A 13441-nucleotide genomic window follows, 5' to 3' on the forward strand; every position below is an offset into this window, starting at 1 on the left:
AGAACGGTCACATTACTAACAGGGACACAGACAAAGAAAAGGAGTTTAACACCTTCACTGCCTCTGTCTTCAACAGAGTCGATGGGCTTTGGGACTCCAGATGCCTCAAGTTGGAGGCCCATGACTGCAGTAAACTCCTAGCGAATTCTGACCATTCAGTGACGTGCTCTGACCTGGCTGGCCCTGTGTGGAGCCAGGACTTGGAGTTGATGATCTTCATGGGTCCCTTCCAACTCAGGAGATTGTATGATTCTGTGAGTAGTTTTTGCATAAGAACTTGGTTTTGGACTGGTTTTATAGAAGCCTAAATATCTTGCATTCAAGAAAAACCCACTCTGATTCTGGAAGAGACAGGCATAATGGGAATAAGGGTAACAACTGCTGCCCAATGACTCACTGCCACACCATGCACAACTCAACTGAAAAATGTACCAGCAACACCAGGAAAAATTTAACTCTGAAAAGTATGAAAGCAAGCAGTGTTTTTCTGTTGAAGTATATACAAGCACAGTTCTCTTTCTACAGGAGAGTAGAATTTGATCTAATGCAAGTTAAAAGGCTTGCAGTTGTACTGCATGCTGTCTGTTTGCTGGTGGTTAACAACATAAATATGAAGGCTCTATGAGCTTTATTAAAGACTGAGTGGCAAGATCTCAAAATAGACACTTGTTCCTAAATGACGTGCCAGATACTTTGCTCAATTGCTAACGTGCTCACACAGACACCTCACTGGTGATGCCATTTTGTTGGCATTAGATGACACTCAAACACATCTGGGAAGTAAGCTAAAGAAAGGAAAATGAGCCTTTGGACGGGTAAGAGTGCTTACTGCACCTCCTAGGTGCACTTGCTTAGTGCATTACTTGAGCTACAAGACCTCCTTCTGCACCTAAGGAAGAGTGAGGATTCTTATCTATCTAAACATTTGTGAGTCATGGAATCAGATTGATGACAACAATTCAATAATTAAAGCTGTACTTCCTTTTCTGAGGGAGTACTTTGAGGTTATTTTTTCCTTGGTTAACTTCTTCTTGGAATATTTCTTCTTCTTTAACAAGAATTAAAATCAGCGGCTCAAGTGCCATGTACTGCAGAATGAAGACTCCCAAGGAAGAACTGCTTTTCTACAAAGGCCTGAAGATTTTTAGGCAATGCATGACTCAAAAATATTTTTGATCCTCATTTTATAAACTAAGAAATTCAAGTGTAGCTACTACCAGTAAGAGCTGACATCATAAATTAAATCTTAAATCCTAAGTCTTAATCCAACATTAATAAGAAAACAGAAAACTCGCCTGCTGAACATATTGCAAAGGCACTGGTGTTGCTTGGGTAAAAGCTTCCAGATGAATTCCATGAATTGGATCCTCGATAATCAGACATCCAATGTCAAACCACCTGCAATGACAGCCAAGTTAGAGTCTGTTGAAAAGCAACATGTTAGCCCTTGAATGATGACCGTTTTACAACCTCTAATACAACTGTAGTTAAAAATGTAACAATGACTTACATCAAGGCATCCCAGCATTCTTCAAATCAAATTTGCATGTATCAGTTCATGTATATACGAAAAACTGTAGTGCCTGTGTTCCCATCTAAAGAATTCTATGGTTCCTGTTGTTTCATGTATTTTATATGTGTCTACATATAAATGACATTTTATTCTTTAAAGCACTGGAAGCAAGACCCTTTGAGTCAATGAGAAACAGCCCTCTCCCCACCTCAGGGATATATTTCAAGTTCTCACTTGTCAGGAAGCAATTCCTCAATGAAGTTTTCTACCGATACAGCAGGCTGTTTTTCATGGATTACTCCAGTCCGGCGCAAGCTGTCTATTCTTTCTTGGGCTCCCTACATGGGAACATGATCTGTTAGACAACATTCTCTTTCAATCACATCATACAACACTCAGAGATGAGTGCAAAAAACCCCTGTGGAGCAGAATTTTCAAGTTAAACAGAAAACAGCAATTTAAAAAAATTACTCTTTTTATTCAACAGTAGAAAAACCAAAAAAGTCATGAAAAAGCACCATAGCCTTTCCCAAACAGGAATCTCAAACAGTAACACAAGCTATGATAAAACTCATGTTTGAAAAGCTGCACAATGAATTCCTACATACTAAATGTAAGAATGGAGCTGTTCAGGAAGATCCTTGGCAAGTGTTGATCAACCTGTCTTTCACCTACAGAATTAGTTGGGAGACAACCCAGTCTCAAAGGCTCTCTTAACTTCTGATTACATTTTTCCTATTCAATTTCTCATGTTTAGTTTTCATCCCAAAGTACTGTGCTAGTGACAGACTAAGAACAAATGCCTGATACACTTTCAAACTACAGTCATATCACAATGCATGCCAGATGTGATGGCAATCAACTGCTTTAGAAGAAAACGGACATAAATGTTCTTCACTGCTGTGACCGCGTTTGCACAAGAACCCCAAAGGCTATTCCAACAAGCAGCTTCAGAATGATCTAGTTACACCAAAAACAAGAAAAGGAGAAGTCTCCCAATGCCACAGACTGACATTCCCCTCAGGGAAAATCAGATTTTTCTGGGTCAATGCCCCATCCCTGGAAGTGCTTAAGGTCAGGCTCGATGTGGCTTTGAGCAGTGTGGTCTAGTGCAGAGAGTTTCAGCCCCCTCTGCCAAGGACAATTTGTAAGGTCACTTCCAAACCAAACCACTCTCTCATCCTACGTTTCCACTGCCCTTCTCTGTGCTGGAGGTACTTTAGTACTTACTTTTAAACCTGCAGCATAGCCCACAGGTTGTACTTTAGTAAAACACAAAATTGTGACTACCACAATGCTGCTCCTTCCTGTTCATTTTAAAGCTCTAACTGAGATACTATGCTTTTCATTCCAGGCTCAATGCTCAGCAATACTTCACAAAATCACAGAATCATACGACTGGAAGAGACCTTTGTAGATCATCAACCCTTTCAGTAAACATTTCTTTCTAATATCCAATCTAAACCTCTGCTGGCGCAGCTTTGTGCCATTTCCCCTTCTCCTATCTCCTCTCACCTGGCTGAAGAGACCATTGCCCACCTCCCCACAACCTCCCTTCCTGTAGTTGAGACTTTATTAGACTGTTTTAGCCTTTTCAATGTTCTTCCCAAGTGTTTCAGGAACTGCTTCAAGTTTGCTGAGCTTCCTAAAATAGTATAAATACTGTTGGGCTAGAAAAGCAGAACAGCTGAAAGTCAGAAGAAAGCCTCAAAAGCGATGTAAACACCGTTGTGAGCACGCTTACCTTTCGGCTTGTCGACCCTCAATGCGATACCTTACACACCGGGATTTAATCACCAGATCCAACAGAACACATACAGCATATTTTAAACTCAATTCCATATCACTCCCTCAAACAGAGAAACAGGGAGGGAAAAAAGTATGTGACTTCCAGATTACAGACAAGGACTTGTCACCGTTTTGTTCTCTGTAACTTGCTCATCTCTCACAACCTGAACTGAAGGGTATTACTATGCTACTACCTAAACTACAGCAGAATACACAAGTAAATGAACCTTAAGACGCACATAAAAAAATCAGCCTGCAGAGTGAGAGTCTCACTGGACAACGCACCTGAGAAATCACCACGTAACTGTGACAGAATTAACACACTCTCCAGATAAACTTCAAGTGCTGTTACATTAATCTAACATTCTATGCATTACTTAATGGTTTGTCACAAATACTTACTGATATATGGAACCATGCCAGGGTCCAGCGGTGTAATCATGGTCTCCACTGAATGTTTGGGTTTATCAAGAACAGACTTCACCATGGGATTCTCAGCTACACCCTAAACATAAGCAAACAGACTTCCATATTATTTTCTCGTTTTTCCCCAAGAAACTCACAATAGCACAGTTAAAACCCAACCAAACAAAACCCAAGTATTAAGCTGCTTCGTGGTCTTCTTACCACATTTACACTTTGTAATGCCTGGTGCATCTCATTCCCCAGCACAAATGCTGCAAGACGTGACTAGGAGTGCGTGACTTTTCGGATACAGCAAAGGCCAAATATCATCACCGCCATCCTCTCACGCACCAATGCAGAAACAGGCCTGCCAGTGATGGTGGGCAACACACTTGATTTCCTCCTATTCTGGGACGGGAAGTCTTGAACATTTAACAAATACTAATTACAGCTATCATCAGACTCGGTAGCTAGACTCAAACTGTGACAACTCCAACTGAAGAGCCTCTTTTTTATGACCTTACAGACAAGAGGACCTATTTTTGAATGGCCCATTACTAACAAATATTTTTACAGCTGAAATTGAGCTGAAATTCCTCAATTTATAAGTAGATTCTAAACAACGCTGAAAAAACGCGCTATCTTCTCCAGCCAAATCCCAGGTGGAGCTGCTGACAGACCTAAAAGTTCATTAAATGTAAGCACAAACACTGACAGGGTCTTGCTGGCCTATTATCTACCTTGAGGGACATCTGAAAGAATGGTGTTGGATTTCTGAAGAACAGCAGAGCAAAAAAGGTAGTTCAATCGATTTCAAGAGCAGAAACAGAGATAACTGCAGCACTGCCGTGTATGCACTTCAACAGAGAATCCAGCTTGCATTTCTGCGACAACTGACAGTTAAGCCTCACAGATTCTGTCTGATGTTTAAAAACCTGACTCTGACGTGTGCTTCCACACATCCAACACTTGACAGCTTCAGTACAACTAATGATTCCTCATTCTTCCACCTAGGAAATTCTCAGAGGTCATGGAAAACACAGAGCACGTACAACATTTAATACTCCAATCAAAGAATCTACATTTGGGTTGAAGTCAATCATACACATTCTCCACAAACAGACATAGGTCACTTGCTGGATCCTACTGGTATACAGGCAACAATAACGTGGATGAGATTGGCTTTTCAACTAATTCACTACTGCCCTTTCAAACGGGCTACAAAATCATGTCACAAGGAAAACCTTCTCTTCTGGAACATTACCTTCTATCGCAAAAAAGCAAGAGGAATATGGTGACTGGAAGACGTTTCTACTTGAAGACCAAAGAAGCTGTCTTTTTATGATTATAAGACACGTGCCCTAGAAAAAAGCAGCACGACAACTCTGCTCTCACCATACTGATGGACGATTAATCTTGCTCTTTAAGACTGTAGCACTGTCAAGATGACTGGAGTAAAGGGGGGCTCACTATGCCACATCACACACAACTCATTCTTCCAGATTTTCTTTTTCAAAAGGCTTTGAAAGCCCCTCCAAAAGTCTCCAGTCCCACTGGGACGTCAATCTTGATTCTTCCTTCCGATTTACTATCGCACAGTACAGATAGTAGTGTTGCTCCTGAAGGCAGCTCAGAGCTCACACACAGTCCCTGCATCTTTCTGCCACAGCCTTCACGACGCTACTCAGATGTAGCATGTCACAGCTCCAAAAAGGTTACAGGCTCATGAGATGCTGTCAGTTGTTGCTGCTTATTTCCTCTCTACGATTAGATCGCACCACAAGGATTATCTGTTCTGCATTATACACTCCGTGCCCTCTAGCGGAATAGAAAAATCCTACAAAATACCACAGACACCTCTTAAGAAACCCCTCCTCAGTGGAAGAAACACTTATTTGCCTCTCCCTGAGGAGACTTGTTTGGTTTAGAACAGGAAGGACTTGCATCCCCTAAAAAACCAATTCAGTTCATTAGGAAATGATAAAAAAAAACAGGATGTACAAAGAATCAAAGAGGTTCTGACATTTCCCATGATTTAAGGGCATGTGACAAAACCTCTAAGGTAGAAGGATCTCCCTGTCACGAGCACCTAGACGCCTGCATTTATGTAGTCATTCCTCTTCTGGAAAGGAAAGAAGCACAGTTTCAGCAAAAAACAGCCACCTTGCAAATGAGGACAGAGGAAAGACAGGACCTAGAGCAACATGCCCTTAAAAGTTGTATCTTGTTAGAGACAACAAAAAATGGTAGTTCCTCCTGAAAGGTAACATACAAAACCACAGAGCTTTATAAACCCCCACAGCCCTCCAGCAGGTGTTCCACCTTGGGCAGTAGCTACTCTGGGGTCTTCAAGCTCCTCAGGAAAAGTGATTGCAGAACCAGTTCCAGGAGCCAAAGGGGAAGAGAAAGTTGCTTGCTGAGTAATAGGATCTGCGAAGACACCTAGGAAGAGGGAAAAACAAGACACAAGTACTGCGTTTCATTTCTTATGCCGTAGCAACATGCAATTGTTTTACAGGAAAATGAACAGGAAGAATAGAATAATACTGGGCTGATTCCTTTCATTTCTTGAAGGCCCCAGAACAATCCTGCTTGTTAGAGTTTAGCAGAGGCAACTACTGTGAATGAGTTCAACAATATCTGCTCATAGAACCGAGCCTACCTGCACCTTATGTGTAAAATTAAACAAAGACATGTTAGCTTAAGAGTGGTGCTTTTTATTGTCTTCAAATTTCCATAGGTCTTTCTGGACAGACTGCTTAAAAGACATGTCACAAACAATGGTTAAAGCCTGACTCAACTGCTGCTGAAGAGCTAAGTTTCCATTAGGCTAGTAGAAAATCACATCAGTTCAGCAACTACAGCACTCGCTTGCATGGCAGGCAAGTATTTTCCACTGTCCTGATGCAATTTAGTAGCCAGAAGCAAGAAAAGAGAAGCTACTCTCATGTGACGGACGACTTCTTACAGATAGCGAGCTTCTCAGAACAAAAACTTGCCCATTAGGAGATTACAGCCTGAGATACCTTACCATTCCGTGGAAATACAATGGCTGAAATTGCCTCTGAGCTGAACAGCAGCAACACAGAAATAAATGGTCAGCTGGGCTTTCCTGGGCACATTTTAAAATACTGCTCTCAAACACTTTTCTGTGAGCCTGAGTGCTAGCAGAACTCTGTGGAAGAGGACTCTTGTCCTACACCGTGATCGTACTTCAAAGGCCATTCTCCATTCCTCCGAGCGCAGCTACTCAGTAATTAAGTGTCACAAGAATACTAAAGAAGCTGAACTTGTGGGACTCTAGCAGACTGCTGAAGTAGCCACCCAGGAGACCCCTCATCCTGTCTCACAAGCACAAAGGTCTATATACAAAAGGTTACCTGTGACGGGAGGTGCAGAGAATGATGGCATCAGTGGGCTCTGTGGTGCTCGACCAGCGTGGCCTCTGGTGATATCATATGTTGAAGACATGGAAAATCCTGAAATCGGGGGACCAGCAGGAGGTGCAGGAAGACCAGAGCCAGCAGTAGAGCTTAATGAAGGAGCTGTAGAGAACTGCGACACAGAGGTACTAGAAGACGAAGGGGCAACTGGAGGTCGGGCTGGAGTTAGAGGTGGCGCCATAGTAGAAACTGTTGCAGATGGCACAAGTGGAAAAGAAGATGAAGTCATCATAGGAGGAGGAAGTGGAGATGCTCCAGCTGCCAGAGGTGCTGAGCACTCAGGAGAAGATGACAGGCTTGGTGTAGCAAGGGGACTGGACAAAGCTAGGGGAAAAAAAGACAAATGGAATTTTAGAAACACCGAGCCTTCATCTCAGAGATTCAGGTATGTAATTGTTCAGCTAGTTTACAAGTAAGTTTTGACCAAGTCTGCTTTTCTCCTTTCAAAGGAAAAAAGTTTAGTTCTGCTTGAGTTTGCAACCACCACCAATTGCCCTCAATTTCTGGAGATAGTAGCCTGGAATCTCTTTTCTTCTCTGACCCTATTTATCACAGCTAAAAAGACGAGTCAACATTTGACTACCCATTTTGTAGCAGATGAAGTGGGCCTCAGAAATTTCCAGCTAGCACGCTTCTTCCTGCTTCATCCACAGGAATAACAAAGATGCAGGAAGTGTCCCTCTTTAGATTAAGAAATGCACTCAGGGGACCTGTGAGGCTGGGACTTACTGCAGAGGTACAGGTCTATGAGATGGGCTGAGCACCAGGCAGCCCTCTCTTCCCTGGCACCCAGCTACCCAGGCTCCTAAACCCTCTGCTTTCTGTGTTTCAGTCTGGCCCCCAGCTGATCCTTGGATAAGCCAATTTTGTTCTCTAAACCAAATTTAGACAGAAAATTAAGCCAGAGAAACAGAAAACACTGGTTTTTACAGCACTAAGCTGTTGGATCAGCTCAGATGTGAAACTGCACTCAGCCTAAACATTGATGACAGTCAAGTGACGTGCCAAGTTACCGTAAGGAGGTCGTTTCCAAACTTTATCACGCACACCAGTCAATAAAAAATGGAACATGCACACCCCCAACATAGCTACAAAATACTTACATGGGCCACTGTCCTAGTATATTCCATAGATTTTAAAACATACAGAACAGAAATATTAAAAGGATAAGATAAAGATCAAGAAACTCTTCTGCTCCCACTGAAAATTAGTATTTGAATAGTATATTCATAAAACAATATGTTATGTTATTAACGGTTAGCACAATATAGAATACCATTAATAATATTGTAGTGTGAGCAATGTCACTACAGAAGCCTCATCATTTTTACAATCTTGGGTTATCATCAGCAATTTGGAGGTCTGGTTCTATATTCCAATCATGGCTTTAATGGTTGTCACACCTGGAAAAGATGCCTTACAAAGACACACAGACCCAAATGAAAAGGTGTTGCTGGATGTGCTTACAAAACCATGCTATTTGTTTTCGTCTCCCAGCCATCAAGTATATGAAGGCTTATCTTGAAATTCAGCTAGCAAATGTTCATCTTCCTTGATGTCATTCAATTCTTCTGGAAAAATCATCAGAAGGTGTTGCACTTTGGTATTCCTAATAAATGGGCTCAAAATCCACCCAAACTAATTCATCTGGAAGATTTCTACATAGCTCAGGAAATTCACTTTGCCAATTTACATGTACAGAGTGGAAAGGGTTTTTTGTGTGACACTTGCACTGATTTTGGCAACAGGAATGCATTGACAACGTAAACACTTTCAAATACCACTTTTCAAAACACCTTCTCAAACGCATGACTTTCTTACAAAGAAGTAGATCACTCCTCCTTAAAACACCACCTTTATCTTGAAGGGACAAACTGTAAGTGTGTTTTGGGGTTTTTTTAAATAACTACTGGGTAGCACACTGCTGATGGCCACTTGTCATCACAGAAAATGTCAGCGAGTCTGCAAGTCTGTTTTGGTACAAGAAGAAAGCTGAAGCCATATTTAAATCCCTTGCCACAAGACAACCAGCAAACCTCTGTGCGATGCACAAAAGTTTCACGGTCACTTCCTCTACCATTACAAGGTGCAGCTAAAAACAACCCCTACTATTTAAAGAGAACTTCTATAAAATTAACCACACTGCTGGCATCCTGTAGCCCTTTGTGCACCAGCTCCACTTTCACTGCTGCAGTAACTTGCCTATGAATGAGGCGGTCAATAAATGTCATGGGTGGAAATAGATCGGTAACCTTATTCGAGAATCCATTTTTAGCCTAGTCAAAGCAATCACTCCATCAATGGTTACTCTGAGGCAGTCTTAATAAAAACATGGCTTTTATTAAAGAAATCATTCACTGTTGAGGATGCAGCTTCTCCAGCACAGCCCTCCTTCAGCATTTGACAATAAAGTTGTTCTTTCTGTATTTCATTACTGAAACAGAATTTAGCAAAAACCATAAGCAGAAACACGTTAGGAACATCTGTACAGCAAACCTTCCATACTGTGATCTGTTCTCACGCTTGTTTCTTATAATCATCAGCAATGTTTTCTATGTCTCCTTCCAACAGAATTTCCTGACAAATCCATTTGTCAACATATTGTTTGCATTTAATATTACAGACATTTTTACCATGTCAGGAAAAACAAGTGATGCCCCAAAGAATATACATTTGTGTCTTCTCTGGTGGTTTCTGAAATATATGCCAAGAAGTATATTCGATATCAGTAAAGCTTGATTTTTCTGCTTTTTTTAGATAAAAGAACTATTAAGGAATGCTCTGGTATTTTCTTCCTGCACCCAATGGATCGCCCAGCACATCCTCCTGGGGCTAAGAGCGCTCCACTCGGGAGTCCACGGCACTAGTGTGACTCAAGGTAATGTTACCAGATGTGTCAGAAAACTGAGCATTCGGTAGTCAAGCACATGGGGTTCAGACTCTGGAAAAATCAGATTCAGTGCTCTGATTACCACCCACAACAGTAAAATCCAAGTGATCGTCCACGTTTCTCACTATCCCCCACAAGACTGTAGACTTGTTTTAACTCCCTTCTGTGCTGCTCATCTCACTGTGCACTGTACTGGCCAGTATTCCCTGTCCCCACGCCCCTAAAAACCCTAAGTGCATCCACATGACTTCATCAAAATGTTTCAAGAATAAAAAAAACATTTACACTACTCTCTGTCAGATGTATGCCATACTGCCATGAGAAAGAAACAAATTCTTCCCATCAGCCTGGAGAAGAGCTCTCTAGGTTGATCCCAACACCTCTGGATGAACTGCTGTGCTTTAAAAAGACATGAATAAATATCACTGAGTTTCTGAGGAAGTTTCTGTACCTAATGACCTACCTGTAGCAGCAGTGGTAGCAGCTGTAGTCTCCCCTGCTGTGTTTGGTGGGGGCGTACCGGGTGGAGTTGTCTCTATTCCACTCTCTTCCACCATTTTCCTTCAGCTACAGAAAGCTGTAAGACAAAAAGAAAGGAAAATAAAGAAAAAGCTTATCTTGAGAAATAGGGATAGTGTTTGCTGCAATACTGAGCTGTAGTAACTCCAAGGACCTGTTCTTTTCAGAGCTGATGCATGACAGGATGCAAAAGGTGGCAAGAAGCAAGACAGAGAACGAAGTCTCCCCCTTCTGCCCGTAAAGAACCACAACTACCCCTGAAGTTGGAGCCCTCTCCAGCTTAAGCACTGCCACAGATGCTCCCGACCCACCATCAAACTGACTGCAAGCACTTTCTTCAACACCAGGCATAGTGGCAGAGCTTGCAAGGGCCTAGGGCTCCAGACTCCGTGACCTGAACTCTATGACCCTGTCTGCTTAAAGGAGAAGCTAAAGAAACCTCCAGACACGCCACAAGAAACCAGGGAAATTTACTTCCAACCTACCTAGAAGTACAATGACATTCATTTACACTGAACAAGTTCTCCACTGCACACAATTCCTGTAAAATCCAGGTCTCGTACTGCTCTGGTGAGTATCAGAAGTGACAGTAATTGAAAACTTTGGCTTTTCTTTTGAAGGCCACATTACATTGAAAGTATCTTCCAGCATCTTTGACTACACCTGCACAGTGCACTACTTGTGGAAAAGTAAAGCGATGTGCTTATTTAAAACCCCCTAAACTAAGAGAAAGGCCTCAGGAGATGAAAAGGAGAGGATGAAAGACTAAGATTAACACCTGGAGATTTTTGTTCTTCAGTGCAGAGGAAGTTACTTAAAACCCCCTGCTTCCTCCCAAGTCTGGTAAACCAGACCGAGATTGTTTGTACCACTCCCTGAGGTAGCAATTCCATAAGGACATTTTAATAACATAAAAACCCTACAGAAAGGAATTTATGTCTGAAAAATTGGCAGGAAAATATTTTCCATCATATCCATTACCTCAGTAGCTACTGAGGACTGACAGCTTACTACATTTAACAAGTATCAGAGGAAAAGCCTTAGGTAATGTGTTGAGTAAAAGTACTCACAGGTATTTATAAAGAACTCCACTTACAAAAATACAGGGGGGGTTCCTCTAAAAAAAAAGAAAAAACCCTCACTGCTGTTTAAAATGTGTATACAGCTATGTTTAATGTAGAGGGAAAATTACTGTTATTACCAAACTGAAAAATACAAAAAGTAGGATGCCAGTGTTAGTCTGGACAGGCTAAGGAGCATCAAAAGCAAATGAAAGCATTGAAATCACAAAGGAGAAAGTGTATTTCCTCTTACAACCAGTATGTGTTGTAAGAGGAAATAAAGTAACTCAAGATTCAGCATTTGAGCCCAGACTCGGAAAGCAAGTATGGTTCCTGTGCAGCACACCTCCTAAAACCTCTGATGACCCAGGGACTGTGGGTTCTGAGTACCTTTTCAATTAACTTGAAAGCTTCTCTGCAGACGGGATGAAAGGGTCAGTAACTGCCTGGTGGGGAACAGACTGACCTTGACAAATGAGCACATCTCAGCATCCCTCAGAAAGGAGCTACACAGCCCTCCCCTAAAGTTCACTAAGCAGAAGAATTTGCAGTAAGATTTTGTCTTTTCACTCACCTACGGGAGTTCACGTTCCTCCTCGCAGAAGTATTTCTAAAGTCATTCTTCTTCCAATTATACACTGCAAACAAAGAGAGAATTTCCCACTGTGCAACATCTGTAATCACTGACCAAACCCTCCCAGAAACACTTTCTTTCATCAAGGCTCCTTTCAGCTGCTGCTTGATTTCACCTCTGTCGTGGTTTCACCCCGGCTGAGAGCCGAGATCCACGCAGCTGCCTGCTCCTTAAAGGAAAAGAGCAGGGAAAAGGGAAGGGGGGGAGGGGAGGGTAAGAGGTAAGGGAAGGGAAAAGGAAGGGGCAAATAACCCCAAAACCAAGAAATAAGAGGCCCGTGGGTTGGGATAAGGAGAGTTTACTAAGATAACAGAAAGATACAGTCTAACAATGCTGACAGGACTTTAGAGCAAAAATATATGAAGCTGTTGATACACAGTGCAGTTTCTCACCAAACCCACAACTCAGGCCGTGCCACCCAGAGCCGTCCCAGAACCCGACCGTCCCCCAAGAACCGCGCGTCCCGGAGCCGCCCTCGGCCTTCCTCCCGTCAGCCCCCCGATATCCTGGGCAGGACGTAACTGGCGTGGAATACTCTCTTTGGTCAGTTAGGTCACCTGTCCTGGCCTCGCCCCTCCTTTCTCATGAAGAGCTGAGAAAGTCCTTGACTGTCTGACAGCAATTAACAACATCAGCATTCCATCTGCTGCTACAAATGAATTTAACTCCATCCTGACCAAAACCAGGACAAGAGGGAAAATTACTGTTATTACCAAACTGAAAAGTGAAGCAAGCATTGAACAGCAATAGCAAGCCCAAACCTGCAAAAATTAGAGAAGCCTGAAGCCTAAATGCTCCCTATCATCCTTCTCCCTTTAGCTTACCCAACTCCTCACACAATCAACAATCTCCTTGTGAACTCCTGACTTGGCAGGGATGAACAAGAAGTTTGCCCAGGTAACACTTTGCTATACACCGAATTCTCAACAAAAGCCAGGTGTAGTTTGCAAATGCTGCATGAAAAAGCATAAAAATAATAAGGTGAAGGAAAAAGATGAGAGATGGAAAGAGAAAATTCACAAGAGAAAAGCAAAACTATGATAGGTGTAATTGGAAGCAAATAGCTCATCATCTTGAAAGAATCTAGAACTGCTGACAATTAAAATTGATCCTACAGGACATGTGGTTAAATACTTTCATCTGAACCGCCTATCTGAAACCACTTACACGGAAGAAACCAGAAAGCAC

At 42.2% G+C, this 13441-nt stretch overlaps 1 protein-coding gene across 1 annotated transcript; it reads right to left on the reverse strand.

Moving 5' to 3' along the window:
• Window positions 1–1271: 1271 nt before the first annotated feature.
• Window positions 1272–10596, reverse strand: LOC311203672 (protein PRRC1-like; the record flags this gene model as incomplete). The annotated part of the gene is made up of 7 exons (XM_084278426.1): window positions 1272–1398; window positions 1748–1851; window positions 2744–2751; window positions 3704–3806; window positions 5991–6148; window positions 7087–7473; window positions 10491–10596. The coding sequence occupies 7 exons, from the start codon at window positions 10594–10596 to the stop codon at window positions 1272–1274; spliced, it is 993 nt and encodes a 330-aa protein (XP_084134552.1).
• Between the last annotated feature and the right edge of the window lie 2845 nt (window positions 10597–13441).

This window comes from Gallinula chloropus (assembly GCF_964237585.1).
Source record: "Gallinula chloropus genome assembly, chromosome: Z".
Taxonomy (NCBI): domain Eukaryota; kingdom Metazoa; phylum Chordata; class Aves; order Gruiformes; family Rallidae; genus Gallinula; species Gallinula chloropus.